General features: G+C 48.0%; 1 protein-coding gene and 1 long non-coding RNA gene across 5 annotated transcripts; both read right to left on the minus strand.

Moving 5' to 3' along the window:
- Positions 1–10180: 10180 nt before the first annotated feature.
- LOC120664352 (myosin-11-like) lies at positions 10181–15936 on the minus strand. Of its 4 annotated transcripts, none has more exons than XM_039943533.1 (6): positions 15276–15613; positions 14620–15009; positions 13547–14130; positions 12208–13463; positions 11730–11936; positions 10181–10784 (listed from the first exon to the last, which is right to left on the minus strand). In XM_039943533.1, the coding sequence occupies exons 2-6, from the start codon at positions 14961–14963 to the stop codon at positions 10470–10472; spliced, it is 2706 nt and encodes a 901-aa protein (XP_039799467.1). In that variant the 5' UTR covers positions 14964–15009; positions 15276–15613; the 3' UTR covers positions 10181–10469. The 4 variants fall into 4 exon arrangements, with proteins under 4 accessions (XP_039799467.1, XP_039799463.1, XP_039799466.1 ...); XM_039943532.1 differs by lacking the exon at positions 15276–15613 and adding an exon at positions 15620–15936 and having other exon boundaries at positions 10192–10784; XM_039943530.1 differs by lacking the exon at positions 15276–15613 and adding an exon at positions 15681–15872 and having other exon boundaries at positions 10200–10784.
- Positions 15937–19432: 3496 nt separating this feature from the next.
- Positions 19433–20212, minus strand: LOC120667361. The gene is made up of 2 exons (XR_005672167.1): positions 19907–20212; positions 19433–19708 (listed from the first exon to the last, which is right to left on the minus strand). It is a non-coding gene; the product is annotated as an uncharacterized LOC120667361 (long non-coding RNA).
- Positions 20213–23022: the final 2810 nt, after the last annotated feature.

Consider the following 23022-nt stretch of genomic DNA (forward strand, 5'->3'; position numbering starts at 1 on the left):
ATACTAAAGATATCTTGAAGAAGTTCAAGATGGATGAGTGCAAGTCAATCAAGACACCCATGGCAACTAATGGGCATCTCGACTTGGATGTGGACGGTAAATCGGTTGATCAATCCCTCTATCATTCTATGATAGTGTCTTTGCTTTACCTTACCGCATCTAGGCCCGATATAATGTTTAGTGTGTGCTTGTGTGCCCGCTTTCAAGCTAACCCAAAGGAATCACACCTTTCGGCTGTGAATAGAATCCTTCGGTATCTCAAGCACACCCCTAGCATAGGCTTGTGGTACCCCAAAGGTGCTAGCTTAGATCTCATGGGATACTCGGATTAGGATTTTGCCGGAAGCCATGTGGATCGCAAGAGTACCTCTAGGGGTTGCCACTTGCTTGGGCGTTCTCTAGTTTCTTGGTCGAGTAAGAAGCAAAATTCCGTGGCTTTGTCCACCGCGGAAGCGGAATATATAGCGGCCGGTGCATGTTGTGCCCAAATCCTATATATGAAGCAAACCCTTTTGGACTTTGGTGTGAAACTAGATAGGATCCCACTCCTTTGTGACAATGAAAGTGCCGTAAAAATTGCCAAAAATCCGGTTCAACACTCTCGCACAAAGCACATTGATATTCGCCATCACTTCTTGCGTGATTACGAAGCCAAAGGAGACATATCTCTTCAAAGTGTGAGATCCGAGGAGCAATTGGCGGATATTTTCACAAAACCTTTAGACGAGAGTACTTTTGTAAGGCTAAGAAATGAGCTTAATGTGCTAGATGCGGCAAACGTCATGTAAGTTGCCATGTCATATAGAAAAATACATACATATAGGACACTTGTCTAACCATGGTAAGATAGTGATGAGCAAGGGTTTAGCTAGAGGTGGTGGTCCACTTGTTTTCCTCTAGGCTTGTAGAAAGGCTCATCATGAAGAAGCTTCCCGTGGGTTCAAACTTGACAAGTAGATCTTAAATTCTTGTTATGTATTACTTGTCATATAGATGTGCACTTCATGTTTATTCTTTCTTTCGCATGTGGTTGTAGCTTGCACCATCATTGCATGCGTAAGGGTCACAAAGGAGATCACTTGATGAAAATGAGACTTGTTTCATATACAAGATCTTAATTCATGAAGAGTGAAAAGAGCAAAGTGTTAGTTGCGTTATTGCCTACTGAGCAATGTCATGATGAGTTTGAAGCTTTCTATCTTCAATATTCCTATGACATGGCTCATACATTTTATTTGGCGCTTTGTCTCGCTTTGCGGCTTTTCCTTGTATTCAAAAAGAAAACTATTTAAGCTAGTGTGCTATCCTAACTATTTTGAGGGGTAAAGTCGCATATGCAAGTCCATTAACTTGAGTTTAGTTGGATCTTATAAGTTTATTGGACTTAGCATAGAAGTGTGAGCTGAGTAAGGGTTTTTGGGTTCACCGGTTAAACCGACGCTTAAAAGGATTCAACTCATTGGTTTAACCGCCGTTAGTAAGTTTCTGGCTTAGCTCAGCAAAACCAGGCGTTCAACCGGCATATACAAAAATGACAGCATCGGATCAACCGGTGAACGTAACACAGAACTGACCTATCAATCAATCGGTGTTAGCTGCGTTCAACCGGCGAGTTAAATTTGCATATCATCGGATCAACCGGCGTTCAGATGGATTTTGTGCTGAGTCTCGGGTGAACTGCACCGATTCAATCGACTGGCATTCTAAACCTAGTCATCGGTTTAACCGGCGTTAAGGAAAATCGCGGGCCCACTTGTCATATATGTGTCTTGCTCATGCCGCCGTTCCCTCTCTCCTCTCTGTTTTCCCCTTCACGCCGCCGCCGCTCCGCACCTGATTCAAGTCGCCGCCGCACTCGTCCCTGCGCCGCCACTATACCTCGCCGCTGCCTGTGCACGCCATCACCAGCGCTCCACGCGCCGCCGCGCCCTCGCTCATCCGCAGCCGCCGCCGCGCGCAAACAGCGCCACCACCGCTTGCACTCCGCCCGCGCGCCACCCACCTGCGCCGCTCCACGCCAGCGCCGCCCGCGCACCATTGCTGCCAGCGCCGACCACGCAGCCCGTGCGCCACCGCCACCGAGCACCCCCACGCCGCAGCCGCTGCCACAGCGCCTTCTCGTCAAGTGCTCGCTAAGTGTTCGACAAATTGCCTGATCGAGATGGGTCACGAGAAAAGGAAGGGAAAGGAGGTGGTTGTTGAGAAGCCTGTCCGCAAGCGGACTCGCACAGAGAGGGAGGCCGAGAGGGCTGAGATGGTGGCCAAGGTTGCCGAGGAGCAGGCATCAGGCTGTGCTCGCCCGTTCGCGATCAGGGATCCGCCATCCAGGGGCAGGGGCAGAGGCCGAGGTATGGGCCGTGTCAGAGGTGCCAGGGCCACCAGAGCCACGACCGAGGCAGCAGCAGAGACAGATCACTCAGATTCAGCTGCGGAGTCAGATGCAGATTCAGAGGCAGAGCAGTCTGAGCAGTCTCAGGGGCAGGGCACACAGGAGTCACCGACTCTACGACATTCTGGCCGCACTCGGCAGACGTCCCCAGCAGGAGAGTCTTCTCCGGCGACCGAGCGTCGCACTGGACCGAGGACGCGAGGAGGTCACCAGCCACAGGAGCCTCGCAGGTCCGCAGCAGCAGCAGCAGCTCGTAGAGCCGAGGCCCTAGAGGCCGAGCGCGCAGTGTTCCGTATGGACACTGTTGTGCATCTGGAGCCAGGTGTGCTGCTCCAGAACTTGACCAAGGCCAATGCGGCAAAGGTCAAGAGGCTCAGGTGGAGTGTTGGGGAGGAGGACTGGTTCCCCGTGACCCATGATAGCAGGGTCGACCGTAGGTTCTGGACGCTTCTTCAGGCCAGTTTCTACGAGACCTACTAGAGGCGGGGCCACAGGATCTTCTCACACAGAGTGCTTGACTGGGTATCACTGAGGACAGTTGCAGGGGGAGCAGACGTCAGAGAGCATTTCGCTCACTTCAGAGGCCTGCCCAGGTTACTCCAGATAGAGCAGAACAGATATATCGAGGACTGGGTCAGAGTTTTCTATGCCACAGCCTGGATAGCTCCCGAGCGTAGAGCCGTACACTTTGTTTTTGGAGGCCAGGTCTTTGGGCTGTCGAGAGCGACGATAGCAGGGATACTTGGAGTTGACTTGGTTGACGTCTCCCTGCACGAGATGGTATACGGAGACGCAGATCCACCGCGTAGAGCTATGATTGGCGGGATTGCACCTTCTCACGAGGCGATCTCTCAGTGCTTCCGCCAGCCATTTCCAGCGTAGTATGCCAGAGTGCCCAGCTTGCTGACCCCGGAGGCGTACGCAGTTCACATGGCCCTCCGGAGGATGTTGTTGCCAATGAGTGGCTACCCAGAGGGGTTTACAGGGTTGCAGCAGCTGTTACTACTTCACATCCTCACTCACGAGCCGTTCGATATTGTTGACTTTATTTTGGCTGAGATTGAGGATGTTATCACTGACGGGATGGGGGTCGTGAGGCAGTTTTCGTATGCTCACTGGATCAGCTATATCTGTTCTATGATCGTGCCAGCTGAGTCATCCGTCAGTGCAGTCTACCATCAGGACGAGGCTCCATGGTTCCCAGTTTACCGTCCGACAGCACCACAGGACCGGAGGAGAGGCAAACAGGCAGAGAGAGCTGCCATGGCACAGCTGTCACTAGAGGCACAGGCCCGTGTGGCACAGGAGGATGAGGCACTGCTAGCTGCCGAGGCCCAGCTTCCCGGAGGAGATGATGAGATACACTGGTCTGGGCTTGAGTCAGACTCCTCCGAGGACGTCGAGTACTTTCCTGCAGCACCCCCAGCTAGTCACGACCACGAGGCAGGGGGGTCTAGAGAGCCAGCTCCAGAGTCACCAGCACCTGCCACTGTCACAGAGTCCCAGGTGACTCAGCCGTCCGAGCTCACCTCTCTTCTTCAGCAGCTTGTTACTCAGCAAAGAGAGGATCGGATCGCTCAGGAGGAGGCCAGGAGAGCCCATGAGGCTCAGCTTGCAGCGATACAGAGGGAGGCCGCCCGAGAGCGTGCTGCAGTGGAGGAGCGGTTTGTCGGCCTTATTGATCGAGTATCACAGAGGACAGACGCTCAGTTTCAGCAGATGCAGCAGGGCATGATGGCGATGTTCGGGATGATTACTCAGCTGTACACTCACACCGGACTCGCCCCGCAGCAGCCAGGACAGCCAGGCCTTCAGGGTGTTGGAGCACCTCAGCTTGCAGTCACTCCAGCTCCAGCCCCTACTGCAGCTCCAGCTACCTCAGCGACACCGGAGACCACGTTCTCGATGTCCGCACTACTTGGGTCTGCCGGTCGTCCACTCTTCTCACCACTGCCAGCGACTTCACTCTTCCAGGAGTCTCCTTCGGTAGTCCAGTCAGTCGCCCTCCCCGTCGTACCACAGACACTACCTTCAGGGGGAGGAGGAGAGGGTTCCTTACTTCAGCAGTCGTCACAGCCGGCAGCTTCAGCACTTACTACTTCAGGTGTTGACACATCTTCTGCTGAGCCGGTTACCACATCTACGGACCCTCTTCCAGGCAGTGCTAGCACGAGAGCCTCGACGACAGCTACACCCCCAGTCAGTTCAGATCCAGCAGGCAGTTCTGACCAGCAGCTCCCGTCTGTTACCGAGGGTACACCGTCCACGACAACGACGATGATGACCCGGACCGCTTCCTCGCCGTGCCGCGACAGCCGGATCAGTAGCTCGCCTTTTTGGTGCTTTGACGCCAAAGGGGGAGAGAGTCAGGGGGAGTTGGAGTCAGGGGGAGGATAGAGTTAGAGAGAGCTCGTAGTTATCAGGACTTTGATGCTTTGTATCACATTTGGTGTTAGTTCATGGATATGTACATTTGACGCTTGAGTATGCTGTGGTTTGAGACATATCTATGGATTTCGTTTGAGCCGTTGAGCTCTTTGGTCCTTTCTCGAGTTTGCTTGTGTTTATCCTGTTTTATCTTTCTCCCTCTCTCGTTATTTATGTTTGTGTTGTCATCAATCACCAAAAAGGGGGAGATTGTAAGCATCTAGGCCCTCAAGGTATGTTTCGGTGATTAATGACAACCATTATTGTGACTAATGAGTTTGTGCAGTTTAATGGATCATTATCGCTCATTTAGTCATATGTCAAAAGAGGCCCCTCAATTTCGTTATTCAAAAAGGCGATCTCGGTATTCAACTCAAGATTATGTCAAGACTAAGGATCCTTCTAGTCCTAAGTGTCATAAGGTTGAGAAGGACACTTAGGTTAGTATAGGTTTTATAGTTTTGTAGTGATCGCACTATTAAGAGGGGTTAAGGCCAAGTAACTTGAGCATGGACATGGTCAATCAAAAATGGATGCACACTATGGTCACTCAGGTTCCTAGAAGTTCAAATAAGTGGTTTTCAATTTATATCTCAAGAATATTTGGATTTCATTCAAGACTCAAATCAGAAAAGGCAAAATCAGAAAAAGTCTTTAACACCGATTTAACCGACGCTTTCATTTTTCTATATGTCGGTTAAACGAAGTCAGCAGAGTCTGGACAAGTCAATACACCGGTTAAACCGACGTGTTTGAATTTAACATCGGTGCATTAGTCCAGAGTTGGTTTTTCCAGGGTGTTTCAAGGTTCTATACACCGGTTAAACCGACGCTGTTTGAATTGAGACGTCGGTGCAATTGACCAGTGAGATGGTTTTTCCAGGGATTTCTGAAGTTGTACTCACCGGTTAAACCAACGATGGTTTTGAGTTAACGTCAGTGCAGTTGTCCAGAGACTTGGTTTTTCAATTGATCAGTGGACAACTACACTCACCGGTTAAACCGATGATACGTCGGTTAATCTGCCCAAGTTGTAACGGCTAGTTTTCAGTAGGGGCAGTTTACATTCATCGGTTAAACCGACGCTGGCTATTGGAGGATCGTCAGATTAATCGGCGCTACGCAGTTTTCTGGCAGCTTTTCTCCAACGGCTCTATTCGTGTGAGCTGTCTATATATACCCCTTCAATGGGCCATTTTGCACACTCTTAACACCTGGACACATTCATACACTTATACATTGTTGAGAGCCACCTTGAGCTTCATCTTCCACATATTTGTTCATTCAATCAATCAAGAAGCAAGACTAAGGACTTGAGTAGAGAGAAGCTTGTGTGCATCCGTTCTTGGTGATCGGTTCTTGCTCAAGTGAAGGCCCTAGCTTGTTACTCTTGGTGATTGGCATCACCTAGGCGATCTTGGTGATCGAGGTGTTTCTCGCGGAGCTTGCCAAGGATTGTGGGAGCCCGGAGAAAAAGATTGTACGTGGCTTGATCTCCACCACGCCGGGATGGTGAACGGAGACTCTTAGTGAGCACCCACGTCTCGGTGACATGGGAGGTGACAAAACTCTTTGTGAGTGTCACAATGTGGATTAGGGGTGTGTGCCAACACATCGATACCACGGGAAAAAAATCCGGTCGTCTCTTGTCCACTCTCTTTATTCAAGCATTTTCTTTCATGCAATTTATTCATGTGCTTGACTTAGAGATCATAACTTAGCTCTACCTTGCTAGGCTTTTCTTCTCGTTATATCTCTCATAGCTTGTGTAGGTAGCTTAGTTATCCGGTTGGTGAATTGGTGCCTTACTAGTATTGCATAGGTTAAGGTTGCTTTATTGTGTTTTAGAAATTGAAAAAGGCCCAATTCACCCCCCCCCCTCTTGGTCCATCGATCCTTTCAACTGAAAACGACTGAACATCAAGTCAATAATCTCACCCGGCTCCTGTGTGAAGTTCTCGTACTCAAGCCGGTGAGTCTCGAACAGTCTGGCCTTCACCTGAGGTGTGCCCTCGTGGTAGTTCTCAAGGCACGTCCAAATCTTGTGGGCTTCATGAAAACCCTGGACGCGTTAGAACTCCGCACGAGAAACGCCAGCGAACAGGGCATTGACTGCCCTGACGTTAGCCTCGTGCTCGGTCACTTGAAGAGGAGTGACCCGAGCGGCAAGCACCACATAAGCCTGGTTGTTGGTAATATCCCAGACCTCGGCTCCCATGCTCTGCAAGAAGGCTCTCATGCGAACCTTCCAGTAGGCATAGTCCTCGCCGGAAAATACCGGGATCTTCCCAAGACTCGCCATGGTCGCCAAGTGCTTTTCGAACCGGTTAAGGTACTGAAAACCTCAACCAGGCTTTGATACCAATTGAGGGACCAAAACTGGCGACCAGAGGGGGGTGAATGGGAGCCGATCAAAATTTCTTTCGAAATTCAACCCGTCGGCCTATATCCCAAAATCACCCAAACCCTCAAGCGTTCTGACCAAGGTTTGGAATAGCTATTGAAAAGCTAAACCAACACAAAAGGCCCAGAATGAGCGAGCAAAGACTCAGAAGCAAATCGGAAGCGAATCAAAAAATTGCAGAACTGATCTGCCAGGACCGGTCTGACCGGTGCACTGGACCGGTCTGACCGGTCGCGGCTGTGCAAAAGCTAGCAGACCGGTCTGACCGGTCTTGCCTACCGGTCTGACCGGTGGCACCCAGAAAACCCCCGAAAACTTAGATTCAAACTGTGAATCTCGATCAAACGACCACGACAATCGATGAAACTTGGGGGATAGCTTCGCCCTACCCCGTGAACATATCCCCAAGAGATCTTGACCTAAAAATCAAAGAAACTCGAGAATTCGAGGGGAGATCAAGAAGGATTGGGGTTTTCTCAAAGGCTCAAGAACTTCAATTCTGAAGCACTGGTGATTCCAGAGGGTTTGGCACAATGCTAGAAGCACGGGAATCACTCCAAAGAGCTCTACGAACCGTCGCAATCTAGTGCACCAAAATCGAAACGAAAATCAATCACAAAAAGCACAAGAGTGACGGGATTGAATTGATTCAAAAGCTCAGAGGGCACAAGGAGGATGGGGCCTCCTTTCCCAATCAAATCCGATACAAAGTCTCACAAATCCATAACAAATCCTACTCTAAAGAGAAGAACAGGGGGAGGGAGACACAGGGGCGGCGGCCTGGAGAACAGAGGAGTCCACGAACAGATTACAAAAGCCGCAATTAACCTAACACAAGTGAAGGGGTATTTATACTCGCGGGACCGGTCAGACCAGTACGCTGGACCGGTCAGACCAGTTGGTTAGACCGGTCAGACCGGTGCCAGGGACCGGTCAGACCGGTTGGCCTGCAGCACCCCCTGTACACGATCTCATCCGACGGCCGAGGTTCTTTCTTCGAAACGAAGTCTTCTCCACGATGCCGCCATCTTGATGAAGATCAGGTTCGCGGTTTTGAAGGGTCCGCGAAACCCGGGTAGGTGGCCGGTTTTGAGAAAACCGCCAAAACCTCACGCGCGGGAAGATTCCTGCCTCCACGCCGTGGCCCTAGACGCCGTTCCCGCCTCGGCCTTCTGACGGCCCTAGACGCTGCCCGACGCCCGTCACCTCCTCGCCCGCAGCGAGGCCCTAGACGCCGTCGACGCCCGTCGCCTCCGTCAGTCCCGAGACCGACGCCCGTGCCTCCACGACTTGGCGTCTTCAACCGCCGTCCGCCTCCTTGGTTTTGTGGCGCAAACCAAGAAACCCACCTTCCGTCGCCGCTTGCGCCCTCGATCCAGGAGTGGACGCCACAGCTGCCGCCCGGTCCGAGCTCCCGTCCCGGCTGCCCTTCACCGCCGTCCACCGCACGGTCCATCGGCCACAGCACCTCCACGGCAGTTCCCCGTCGACACTCAACGCCCGTGTACCTGCAATCGAAAGACCAAACGCACGATCACACCACACGGTTGACAATTCACTCATCACAAACAGGATAGAGTACTCAACATTCCTCAGAATCTGGCACATTGGATCAAAGTAGATGAATCCATGACTATATAATCAACAGGTCAATCAGGCTTACTCCCTTACTGATAACCTGAATGCTGGTCTGTTCGATATGTATGCCAAGTGTGGAAGCATTGCTGATGCAGTGCAGTTATTCAATCATGCCAGTGATAAGTTCGCTTCAATTGCTCCCTGGAATGCTATGATCTGCAGTTTAGCTGTCCATGGTTATGCACACATGTCGCTTGACCTGTTTTCGCAATTACAGAGGAACGGCATTAAATCGAACTCAATTACATTCATTGGCGTTCTAAATGCATGCTGTCATACAGGAATGATAGCTGAAGGAAAACAACATTCGAGTCCATGATGAGAGAATTTGGAATCCAACCAACAATTAAACACTATGGTTGCATGGTTGATCTTGGTCGAGCATGGTACTTGGAGGAGGTAGAACAGCTTGTCACAATGATGCCCATTAAAGCAGATAAGGTACTTTGGGGCAGCATCCTATCGGCAGCAAGGGCACAAGGTAATGTAGGGCACAATGGGAGTGTCATAGTAGTGTCATGAGCATTAAATTTGCTGATGTCGCAAATTTTTTATGAAGAGAGAGAATGTGGAGTGTTATGAAATATGAGAGAAGTGTCATCACCATGACACTCCTCCGGCTCGATTACCTAGTTTGTGGTCTTGGTAACTATGTCGATGACACTTCCACTAAGACTGGCCTTAGGAGAGAAAGCAGTAGTAAGAATTGGCAAAGCTCGACCAAACACATGGTGCATCCAAAGTAGCAATTGTCAAACACCTATGGTGATGCTGGTCGTTGGACCAACGTTTCAGGTGTCAGGAAGGAACCCCAGGATGAAAATTTCGAGAGACCATCAGGAAGCAGTGGCATTGTATAGTTATGGAATGAAGAATTTCTTCAATTTTATCTCTAATGGGCAGCTGATGATGGCAGCTAGTTTCGTTCTCTGTTATTCATCCTTTTTGCTAAAGACGCTGTGCTCATTGTTTCTCTTAAAACAAAAGGCAAGACTGGACGTTTAGTAACTGAAATATGAATTTGACAGGCTGCATATTGCTAGAAAACAACTAACGAACAATATTTGCAACACTTTGTATAAGGGCAGCCACTGGCCCAGCATTGATGAAGAATGCAATTTGACAACATGCACAGAAGCCGCGTTGCAGAAACCTCTATCCTCAGCTTGAAAACTACAGCGCCCATAAACCCATGACTTGGGCCTTGGGGTATATTTTTCTTACAATCACGCTACCATAATTTCCACAAGACATTTAACCCATCTTGCTTCACTCTTTGAAATTAAGATCAGGGTCATGATGTGTGCCGGGCCCATAGCGTGTTCATTAAACATGCATCAGTAAATGAAGTCCTGACAGTAATATTAAATAGCTATTGACAAGTGACGGTAACAGGACAAGGACTACTTTTGAACATATCCCAAGTTATGCACGCTTTACAAATGGTGTAAACCGGGAGTAGCAAAACAAGCCACTATGGTGTACTGCACGAAGACACTGTAGAAGCGTATGAACGACCTATTCACAAGCATCTGTCTTTCAGGAAATAAACATAATATCTCAAAGGATGATGCACGCTGTAAAAACAAAATGTTCTTGGCGTCGCACTCTTCATTCCATGTCAAACTCCCTCATCGACCTGGGGCTGCAGATGATGTCAAACGGCTTCTCGATGCTGTCCTGCAGTATTGTGATCTGCCCCTCCTTGAGAAGTATGTCTTCGTCCAGGGCTTCGATCTTCTTCTTCAGTGACACCACCTCATTCTGCATGATGCTGATGTTTCTTCTCAGCTGCTTTGCTTCCTGCCACGACAGGTCCCTCTCCTCGGTCACTGTTTTTAGTGTCCCGCGGAGAGCGGCAAGCTCCTTTGCAGATTCATGGAAATCTTGCTGTATCTCATTCATTGCTTCATCCTTCTTGGATACCTGTAAAGTAGAGTGCACTAAATTTGTAACAAACTAACAATGGAGCATATAGACTGTCAGTGATCAAAAAAGCACTTCAGGTAAAGGATCACGAGAAAGACTATCATATGAACATGAAGCTGAAATCTAAGATACATATATAGCATCTAAGATACAAATCACGAGAAAGACTATCATATGAACATGAAGCTGAAATCTAAGATACATATATAGCATCTAACATGGAACAACATCCTAGAGTATTAGACTACCTGTTTCAAGAATCATGCCTTTTCGGATGGTACCAGAATAATCACAACAATATGATTCATGATTGGTTGTCAATTGCTGCCTATCTCGGCAAATTGATCTGCACAATCCACTTAGTGTAGTACACAAATATCTACTTTATGTTGGTTTCTTCTCAGGAATTCCTTTCTTTTATGACTAGCAGTGATGATCCCTGGAAAGAATACTTGCTGACCAGACGCCTCTAAAACCAAAATATATTGTTTTATATGCTACCTCGCATCATCCTAAGTTTAGAAGTGGTTCTGGAAACATTCAACACAACATCTGATTGACGATCAAGATCCTAAACAAGAAAACTTATTGGAAGAACATCAACAGTAGACTAAATCTCGACTTGGGCACATTTTATCCTAGATTCTTAGCAAGATGTCAAAATTTTAAAAGCAATGAGTAGCACAATGGATTTGTACGGTTAACAGAAATTTTTTAAATCAATGAGATGGAAGTAAAAAGTCCCGTCCTCTAACCAAGTCGTTCAGCAAAAGCCTGCTTATAATTATTTTGAAATATACTGAAACCTGAATATTACAAGGCTAACACCAGACAACTTCACAGTAATACATGATGAACGGGAAATCATTCTCAAAATCCTATTTTGATCAGAGAAAAGATATTGAACTGTTGGTTTATTGGGGAGTAAGTATGTGATGTTACCTGAAGCTCTAACTGTTTAGCCTTGTGGGTGATGCAAGAAAGTTCATCCTGAACTCTCTGGATCTCATTTTTCATAACATCTTGGAGACGAAGTGAAGATGCTAGATCCGCTTCCAGTTGTTCAATGTCAAGTTCCTTTGACAAGACTGCCTCTTTTAGTACTCTGCTCAGCATAGCCTCTTCTTTCAGCTTCAGTTCAAAATCATCCTGCATAAGAGTGGAAGTTACTCAGTGGTGACAGAAATATGCTTAAGAAACTAAATTACTAAAACCATTAAACCATTTCAACTTTTCATAAAAGTTAAATCACTACTAACTGGACTATAGGCATCCTATTTAAATTCTTACTGTAGAAGTTTCAGGAAAGCACGTTCTATAGTTAACTATCCAGAAACATACTAATGGAGAAACTTTACTGTCACAGCTTTTTTAATTTACTTCAAACAGCAAAACTCCTTTGATACCAGAAATAGCTCACCATTTGCTCCCTGGAAGGACCACATCCAGCAATCTCACCAGATTTTTGTTGTACATTTAGCTTTTCACTTAGTACATAATTGATTGTCTTCAAACTTCGCTTCAGACTTTCAATTCCTCCTTTGATGCTCTGGTACTCAAAAGTGTAATCACTGACTGTTAACACATCATTGCCACTGAAAGATTTATTTTCATGTTTCTTGTGTTTGATCAAATCCAACAATTTGGTGCAAAGTTGGCTCATCTTATCCAGCAATGACAAGCCCTGCATCTGTAAACTGGTCACTCTAGCCTGAAGCTCTTGGTCAAGGCGAATTGAGCAGAAGATTGCTCCATTTCCAGCACCTTGCATACGATTTAAGAGTGTAATATTCTCTTGTCTGAGGGACTCTACTTCAAGATGATAAGATCGAATTTCGCCTCTCAACTTTTGCTCCACCCCTGTCAGTCTAATAAGTTCCATTTGCAATTTCCTACTTTTATCACCGGCGCACTCAACAAATTTCTTATCTAATTCTGCTGTACATCCTTGTCTCAGGCCTGTAATTGTCCTTTCCAACTCATTACATGTTGTTTGTAGTCTTGCAATCACTTTGTGCAATGCTTTGTTCTCTCCCTCCTTGTCCTTCAAGTATTCCCGGATGTGGTCCCTTTCCTCCACGACCTCAGCAAAACGAGCATGCAAATCTACTGAGGAATTCTGGAGCTTCTCATGCTCCATTCTGAGTTTTTCTAGATCATCATTTAGTTTGCTGTTTTGCATTTCCAAACTTGCAGCTTTAGTTGAAGCTTCAGCCTTGTTTGCTTCTAGAAAAGTAACTTCTCTCTGAAATGAGACATTTTGCTCTGCAAGCTCTCTCACCCGTTCATGTAGTCTCTCTTCTTCAGATTGAAATCTTGAAAGTCTGACGGACCAATCATGTGACCTTCTGTCCATTTCTCTCTCAAGTGTAGTTTGTATTTCACTCTTCTCCTTCTCCAGCCTTCTAGTTCTGGTGTCTAACTCTTTCTTTGATTGCTTGTATTGCTCTTTGGCAGAAAATCTTTCGGCAACACGTGCCTTGATCTGTGAAGACAGTTCATGTGCTAATTGTTTCCTATCTTCTGTCAATTGCTGGATCAATTGAAGCATGTCATTTGACCTCATTCGCTTATCTCTAAGCATGCTGAGTTCATATTCTTCTCCACAAGGAACAATAAACTTTGACTCAACTTCTTTAGCTCTTTGAAGCAACCAGTCATCAGTTTCTTCCTCCCCTAATGCAAAATTCATCATGAACATATTGAGAAGCATCACAAAACCATGAGTCTTCATTGAATGGAAGAGTCTGAGATCATACCTGAAGTAGTAGAAGTGGAGGGACAAATAACACTTGGAGGTCTCACATCTGGCAAATCTTCATAAATATCTTCAACAGAAGTAGCACTTTCTCTCTCAAAAGCATCTGACATGCTTAAGTGGTTTCTACCTGCATTGCACATAACTGTAATCTTGCAGGTATCTCCCGTACCTTCTTGAGCAATTTGCCGAAGGCAGGCATCTTTTAAGTCCACATCTAGGTAGCTCTCTGTAGTATCTTTCGTTGACTTTGGTATAGATGGTACTGTTGGTTGGGGTCGAGGTGGCCTTCCCAAATTAGAAACCATAGATGTGGCCGAGGAGTACTGCTTCTGTTTCTCATTTACTGTTGCATCTTCATGCACTCTATCAATGTATCGATCTAGTACTTCATTCTTGTTTAACAAATTGCTTACTCTTGTTGGCCTGCATCGAAGAGCAACGGGAGAGCTAACAGGAGAGTGCCCTGCTGAGCATGAACATCTTGACCGAGGAGAATCATTTTCCATGGCAGAATGTTCGTTAGGGATCTTTATGGTATATTCTCTCAATACCGGATTTCTTTCTGGTGACCATATGTTGGGACTGCAAGTTAAAATTACTGTTAAAATCATTTCGCAGATGACATGGCCTTCAGATCAAAATTGGATTTGCCACAAAGATGCTAGTGTTAAAGTGGAACTCGATCACAAGAATATATATTCGGGTGAGCATGGAACAACGTAATTTGTATGCAATCATGTCTAGTACAGATGATAGATGACAGGGAAAATCTGCATGTGCACTGAAACTAAACAAAATAGAGCCCTCTTTGCCAAAAGCAAATAATCATTTAATAATTCAAATGAGTAGAGTTTGCAGATTCACACAACGAACATATCCTGGTTTGTCTCCCATTTCCTTTCTTGTTCTATATGCAGTTTCCTTTTTTTTTCATTTTATAATAATAACATGTATAAACATGGAAAATATGCAACACCTGTTTATAGCCAGTACCATTATTTCAAACATTGCATACATCATAGATTATAAGGGAGTACTGATTGTAATTGTCAGGCAATGGAAACCACTTACACGGCATCTTTGGGATGCTGAGGTGCATCGGATTCATCATACAATGAGAATGGAACATCACCAGAGAAGCTAAAGCATCGTTCGTCCAAGCAACTGTTTCTGGCCGGGGATGAGAATGACATGGACCTCCTGAGCTGCTTCGGATTGCCTGGTTCCTCCTTATTCTGCTTTTGACGACGGCTTCTGGATCTTGACAACCTTGTGCTGCAGAAATCAGAAGTTCCCTTGCCCTCATCTCCTGCCTCCAGTGTATTTTTATGCTTGGTCCTGCTATCGTTGCCTGGTGTCCCATTTTCCTCACCCGCATTTGCAGCGGAGGACCCAAAGAAAAAGAATCTTCTCATGTTTCAGACGTGTGAAAGATTCATAGATTCCCCACAAAGTGAGTCCCTGCATAGATTGGATCGTGGTGAGCAAAGAATAAACTATGAAACACATTAGGTAGCAAGGTTGTGCATCAGAATAACAAGACAGCAAATCCTTCACGAAGTAGCCGGAAACTAAAAAAAATATTAACAGGTAGAATCAGGAGACAGAAAAGAAACTGAGAATGAAGAAGAAATTTTCAGTAATTCCACGTATCCTTGGCCAGGAATAGAACTAGCTGTGACCTCCCAACTGAAACGCACACGTGGTCCATCCCCGAATCACAGTACCTCCAGTAAAAGAAATCAATCGAACACGTTACACGCACGACCACCAACACACCAGAAAAGGCAATGGCATTCGTTTGATCCTCGATCCTAGGACACCGAACCACCAAATCCAACCCTCATTCCAGAACCAGCAGCGACAAGTGAACCCTCAAAACCAGTCTCGAACAAAAATTCGTCGCGCGGACCATGTCACATCGATCTTTGATACTAGAGCCACCGACGACCCAAGGGCTCCCCTTCGATTCTCGATCCTGGCACACTAGTCATCTAAAAACCCGAAGCGGAATCCAAAGCCCCCCGTATCAACTCCAGCAGGAACTAAACCCGAACGATAATTCGCAAACCTCGACCCTGGAGACCGGAGCGGCGGCGCGCGGCGGAACAGAGAAGAAGCAAGAGGCGAACCTGCGCGAGAATCCCAGGCGCGGCGCGGCGCGGCGAGGGCGGTGTGGAATATGGATGGGGATGGCTCGCAACGGTCGGGTCGGGTGGCTCTGGCATTTGATTAGCGCGGACTAATTGCGATTAACAGCTGGCGGCGGCTGCCTCATTTGCTGCTTTCCTTTTGCAGCGGGGGCAAAAAGAGGCGGAGGTTTTGAATTGGAGCGGCGAGCGGGTTGGTGGGCCCGTAAGGAGGAGCGGGTTGTTGCCTTGTTGCCTTGTGGGCTGAGAGCCTGAGAGAAATGCGGGCGCGGGATTGAACGAATTGCTAGCCCCTGTCCAAAGAAAACGAGATGCGGGATGCCTGGAACCACACCGATCGGGACGATTCGCGACGAGGGCGATGGCCGATGGGTTCTGGAAGGAGGGATTGGACTGAACGAGAGGGAGGGCGACTGCACCTGGAGTTCGGGGGCGGCGGCGGCGGCGGCGGCGGCGGCGTCGCTCTGCCTCGTTCGGCTGGGAGATTCAGCCAGCCACAATAGTATTTTTCTCTCACGCTAAATCAGCCAGCCAGCCAACCAGTAGTATTTTCTTCTCACGCCAAATCAGCCAACCATCCAGCCAGCCGAACAAGGCAGAGAGGTGGCGTTTGGATGCAGGGTGGAAACATTCGAGGGGAGTTTAGTTCAAAATTTATGGTTGTCAAATCGACTGTTTGACTAGATGTCGAGAGAGTTTTTCGGACATTAATTAAAAAATTAATTTCAGAACTCACATAGAAACCGCGAGACGAATCTTTTGAGACCTTTGACCGCATCATTAGCACATGCGGGTTACTGTAGCACTTATGGCTAATCATACACTAATTAGGCTCAAAAGATTCGTCTCGTCGTGTACATCCAACCTGTGCAATTAGTTTTATTTTTTTAACTATATTTAATGCTACATACATGTATTAAAGAAGAGGTAAAAAAATTTAGGTGAAAATTTTTTGTAACTAAATTGGCTATCAGAAATTGGCCCATAATAGTGCTGCGCGAATTAAAAAGAAGAAGGCCTGAGCAACAAATCATGTTGCTGCTAGCTCGGGTGGTCTCCACGGGTGTGCGGGCTGCCAGTGCGGGTTCGATTCCCAGAATCGATTCCGCGTTTCTCACCGGGGTTGGCCTCCTTAATTTCTCCTCTCAAGCGTGGAGCCACAATGGAATTACGATGTGCCCGCGATTTAGGTTTGAGTGTAGTTGTAGGTTTGCTTGTATATGTGTGATGTGATAGGGCTAGACGAAAAACTCGTAACTCGCTAGCTCGCTTGACTTGCTCGTTAATGGCTTGGCTCGAGCTCGACTCGTTTTATAGCGAGCCAGCTCGAGCCGGCTTGCGAGCCATTACAAGTCAAATTAAATTTCAAGCTAACAACTAAAATTAGCTAGTCCCATTAGCTAAAAATTCATTTGCAGCCCGGCCCAGCCCAAATAGTAAAATCCTAACAATCAGTACAGCACACCACCGGCGTGGATCCTATACATCTTCCGGAAGATATTTTCTTCCACATCTTCCACTGTTTGAGATTCGTGGAGATTAATTCTATCCGTCCGATCCCGCGTTGTAGTCACCCGTCTCCACCCCGTGCGCCCGTCGCCTCCACCACCGTGCGCCCGCCGCCTCCACCACCGTGCGCCCGCCGCCTCCACCATGGGTCGCGGCCTCCGCCGCCTCCGCGGCTGCCTATCGCGGCGGCCCCCACCGCCCCAACTCCCTGCGCCGCCCGCCCCCCTGCGGCTGCCAGTCTAGGCGCCGTGTGCCGCCTCACCTCCATGCGCTGCCACCCCCGCAACTGCCCGTTGCGTGTGACACCCCGGCCCAGGGCTTAATATGATTAATAGGATACTCATACCAACAAGTTGCAACTTCTTTTCTAGAAGCCGGTCTCCAAAAAACTCCGAGGTTAAGCGTGTTGGCCCGGAGAAATTTGGGGATGGGTGACCGACCGGGAAGTTCTTCCCGGGTGCGCATGAGTGAGGACAAAGTGTGCAGAAAAGACTGGTGTTGGTCTGTGAGGACAGTCTATGTCCTAGAAAGCAGCCAGATGTAAGCAGGCCCGGCCTCGGGGAGGCGGGACGTTACAGAATGGTATCAAAGCCGACTCTCGCGGTTTCACGGGCACGTACGAGCGTAAGTGCGGAGGCATGAGCATGGGCGCATGGGGGCGCAGATGCCACCGGCATGTGCACGGGTGCGTGGCGGGTCAGTGCGCGGGCATCTGGGATGCGCCGTTAGCACTGGACGCACGGACGTGGCACAGGGACCGTTGGCACTGGACACACGGACGTGGCACATGGTCTGCTGGCACTGGACGTACGGGACGTGGGCAAGAGAGGACGTTCCTGGCTTGGGATTGACCGACAAGGACGTCGGTCTGTTAAGGGGGTGAGCATGTGACACCCCGGCCCAGGGCTTAATAGGATTAATAGGATACTCATACCAACAAGTTGCAACTTCTTTTCCGGAAGCCGGTCTCCAAAGAACTCCGAGGTTAAGCGTGCTTGGCCCGGCGAAATTTGGGGATGGGTGACCGACTGGGAAGTTCTTCCCGGGTGCGCACGAGTGAGGACAAAGTGTGCAGAAAAGACTGACAGTCTATGTCCTAGAAAGCAGCCAGATGTGAGCGGGCCCGGCCTCGGGGAGGCGGGACTTACATTGCGGCTGCCGCCCCCAGCTCCCAGCGTGGCCCGCCGCCGCCCCCGCGGCTGCCTGTCGCGGTGGATGCCCCTCCCTACGGCTGCCCGTCCCGTCCTCAGCTCCCAGCACGGCCCGCCGCCGCTACCTGCTCCTATGCGTGCTGGTTGCTCCAATGCGCTGCTGCCTGGGCCGCACGCCCCCAGCTGCTTCGGCTTGTGCGGGGTGCCGCCTGCTTCGCCACGGCGTGCCCACGCCGCCACCCGCGCTGCCGCCTCGCCGGAGAAGAAGCCATTTGGTCACTGTTCAACATTTCCAGTTCAACATTCCAACATTTTGTTCTCCCAATTTCAACATTTCGTCTAGACAATTTCAACATTTAATCGTCAAATGTTGAATCTATTTAATAAAAATGTTGAATTAATCGTACCAAAATATTGAACATAATTGCAGAAATTTATACAGAATAATTGGGTCAAATGAGCTTTAAAGATAGATTGCTTATCTATCTTCCACAAGATAGATAAGAAGCCCCCCACCGGTCCACCACCAGTCGGAGCAAGTCACGGACGGTGTCTCTTCGCTAGGTCTTCGCCCTTTCCGCTTGCTCTCGAGACGCAGCCGCCACCCGCCGCCCTTCCTGTTGCTGCCCGCCGCCCTGCGGCCCCTCCGCGGCTCCGCCCCTGTGCCTGCGCATCGCACGGCGCATGCAGCAGCACCAGCACACCGAGCCACCGACGCACGCACTGCCCCTGTTCACCCGCGGCCCCTCCACCCTGCCGCCCTGCGCCCTGCGCTGCGCACACGCCGAACACCGCCCTGCGTGCGCCGGTCATGGAGGATGAGGAAGAAGTCCAAGGTGCTTCCTCCGGTGGCACCAAGTCTTGAATCGAGGAGCAAGCGCAAGAAGACGCCGTCTGATAGGAAATCGCAGTGGCCGTGGCCCGAGCTTCCTCTCCTGTATTGTGTTTTTGTGGAACAGCTGGCTCGAGCTTTTTAGTGAGCCAAGCCGAGCTAGTTTGTTGGCTCGTTTGTATAACTAGCCGAGTCGAGCCAGGTCATTAATGAGAGGCTTCAAAAAAATAAAAAAAATAATGTTTTTTTGAGAAACCAGGTTGTATTTCATTTATTTATATAACAAGCTACATTCCATTGCTTACAAAGACGTCCCCGAGTAAAACTAAAAGTACATGTAGGTCCTTGTAAGCTCCATCTGGTCATCTTCATCAACGACATCGAAGCCACCACTCATCGGGCCACCTCTGCTAACAGATGAACACGACGAGCTTGCAGTTTGAAACCGGTCCCCATCTCGACGAAGAAGCTTTAAAGTTTTTTGATGCCGCAACGATTGGCACATCGAAAGCTTCGATCTGCACTTGGAACGTTGAACGCACAAGCAGTATTTGACGGCCATTGGCCGTTGCATCGCCGAAAGCTCTAGGAACAGCCGCCTCAAGCAAAGCAGGCGACTCCGAGTCGTCGGCCGATAAAGCAACCCAAAAGGGGAAAAACTGCTGCAGCGGGAAAGCAAACACTAACCCGATTTCTCGGATAAGTGGACAACACACCTCCAACCTGTGATGCAGAAGAAGCCGCCACCTCCGTCGTCTTCATCCACATCACCATGGAGGGAAAACTAGACTTCGCATCGGCAGCACCAAAACAAAGGATACTAATCCTAACCTAGCAAGCCCTAAGGTAATAGGATAGGTAATATACATCGGTCGCTGACCCCGCAACCCCTCCCCATCTCCGGCGCCGGAACGGCTGCCGGAGGCGAGGAGGCGCCGACGGAATCGACGCCGAGAAGCCAATCGCCTCCTCTCCGCCTCGATGTGCTGTAGCTAGAGGATAAGGACGGAAGGATCGAGAGTCGTCTGACGGATAAAAAATAACGAGTACCCAACTGCTGGAGACTAGCATATGGGCCGAACGAAGCCCATCAGAGGAACTGTGCATGCAATTGGGCCCAGATCTGTTCTAAAAAAAAAGGCCCCGACGCACATTTTCCTCCCCCTAATGAGCCGGTCGACGCTGCTGGCTGTCATGGAAGTGAGACCAAAAAAATTATCATGGATAGATTAAGCATGATGGTAGGCGGCGACCGTCAATCCGAAAGCGCCAAGACGATCGAGATGATAATAGCACTGCTGAAGTCTAAAGAAAGACAGATCAGAGAGAGCAACAAAACCATGGCGAGTTAGAGAAGCAAGATTGAAGATGATCGGTGGAGAGGAAAGGAAGCTTGCCTTCCGATCTCCATAGATGGTCTATAGGGACTTTTAGGATGTCGACTGAAATTCATGTTTAGCAACATTGATTTTACTATGCACCTAAACTATATATATAGCAAAAAATATACACTTAGAAAAGCTAAAATAACTAATACGTTAAAATGAAGAGAGTAACTCCTAAATTAATTAATTGTTAAAATTGTCCGGAACTCGTCGGAAGCCTGCGGAAAATTAATTACTCTTCAGTAGGCCGGTTGTTGCTCTATGACGACAGTCGACATGCATGGGCATGGCTAGCTAGATCATCCCTTGTAAGCCATGTGGAAGCTATAGCCCCCTGTTCCTTCGTCTTGTCTTACCCTAACGAAACAAGACCGACGTACGTAACGTACCTGTCCGTCACTAATTTGTATATGCATATTTAAACCGGAAGGAAATTAAACAGGCCGGCGGACGACGACATATATATGCTGTTCATCAATCATCGATGGCATGTGAGGCAGCAGCGCGAACCCTAATCATAGCTAACCGCCTCGGTTGGCTCAGGCCGGCACACTGACGAGCGGTGCAACGAAATCAAAATTGTGGCCTCGTTTAGTTGGCTTCAAAATTCCAAAACTTTGCAAGATTCTTCGTCACATCGAATTTTTAAAACATATGCATAAAATATTAAATATAGCTAAACAGAATATCTAATTACACAGTTTATCTATAATTCGCGAGACGAATCTTTTAAGTCTAGTTAATCTATGATCGGATAATAATTACCAAATACAAACAAAAATACTACAGTATTTTACACCCAAAATTTTATGCATCTAAACAAGAGCTAGACGTGGACAGGGATAGGTCATAGGTGCAGAGAGAGAGCATCTAAGGTACGAAGAACCTTATAGCTACTCCTTCCGTCCTCAATTATTAATTGTTTTAGCTATATGGTTAGATATAATATATCTGGATGTATAGTAAAAACTATATATTTGAAAAATCAAAGCGACTAATAATTTGAAACAGAAGAAGTAGCTAGTACTAGCAGCAATACCTTACCGTGGACATGGCAAATGATCGAGTTGGACTCTGCTGGTAATCTATAAACAGTTAGCTCCTCCTAGGCTTGTCTTCTTGTTGAAAGAAAGAAAGAAACATTAGTTGCAAACGCAACCGACTGTGTCGTCACCCATCACTAGCTAGCAATAGCTAGTCTCATTTAATTCCACAATAATCCTGCAGTCAAATAAAGCGGCCTTGGAACATGTCCATTTTCTTAGTTACTGGAATATCATGATTCATGTGTGACACACTCAACTGCACTACACATCACCTTTTAGACGCGGGGTGGGGGAAAAACAACACTAATACATACTACAAAATAGAATAGACTTTTGTTCCAGGCCATTTGTCCCGGTTGCATTTGGGCCCGGGACAATAGGTGGCTTTTGTCCCGGGTCCAAAGGCTAGCCGGGCCAGCGGGGGACAGGGGCCTTTTGTCCCGGTTGGTGGCTCCACCCGGGACAAAAGGCCCAACCCTTTTATCCCCGTTGGTAACACCAACCCGGATAAAAAGGTGACCCTTTTATCTTGGTTGGTGGCACCAACCCGGACAAAAGGCCCCTCCACGTGATAGTTCAAAATGGAGTTTTTTTTTATTGAGTCACATGTACTACTTAGGTGAGTTGACAAGGAAGCCATGACCTAGACAATAGGTCTTGGTTTCGAATCCCGCAGGGCGCAAAGATTTTTTAGCGCGAGGGATATTTTGTCCCGGTTCTACCTTTTGTCCCGGCAGCCGAATCCCGGTTCTAAAACCGGGACAAATGGCCCTATCTGTAGTAGTGCAATGACCTTATATAGTATTTTAACTAATATGCGCTAATGTATAAATTATACAATATCATGTCATAGCTATAGGTACTTGCTATTTTTGCCATGTATACTTGCTACTATCGCACATTGACACCAACAAAATTAAAGAGGACCCAACTGAAGCAAGCAAGCACACACCTCCACTAGTGATCGACCTGCCAAAAGCAAGCCGCAGAATCATCCCCGACCCTAACATTCAGACCAGACGTTCTTACTCGAAGCTTTACAGAAAAGATGGCATCGATGATCAAAGGTGGCGAAGTCCTAGTCTAAAGTTACTTGCCAGCGCCTAAAGTTGAAAAATGTGCAAGCAAATCAGCCAACCAAGATACAGTACAGATGCCTATGCGGTGCATGATGTCACCAGAATGCAAGCAGTGAACCTGGTGGGGCCCCCCTTGAAGTAATAATTGGGGCACCATCGTCCACATTAGTCCAGTACATACCCAGCTCTAGCTTTGACGGTGAATCATTGCAGCAGCGTTCTTGGAGGTGATTATTTAACTAACAATCACCAGCCAAGTTGATTGGCACTAGCAAATTGTTGACAACCGTCCGTCGATCCGATGCGAGAATAGTTTAGGATC

This window comes from Panicum virgatum, chromosome 3N (assembly GCF_016808335.1).
Source record: "Panicum virgatum strain AP13 chromosome 3N, P.virgatum_v5, whole genome shotgun sequence".
NCBI classification, from domain to species: Eukaryota; Viridiplantae; Streptophyta; class Magnoliopsida; order Poales; family Poaceae; genus Panicum; species Panicum virgatum.

Coding starts and splice junctions, on each gene's coding strand:
- LOC120664352 (XM_039943529.1), bottom strand. CDS start 14,963: ATGAGAAGATTCTTTTTCTTTGGGTCCTCCGCTGCAAATGCGGGTGAG. Junction 13,464..13,546: donor CTCCACTTCTACTACTTCAG/GTATGATCTCAG, acceptor ATTTTGCATTAG/GGGAGGAAGAAACTGATGAC. Junction 10,785..11,729: donor CTAAACAGTTAGAGCTTCAG/GTAACATCACAT, acceptor TCTACTTTACAG/GTATCCAAGAAGGATGAAGC.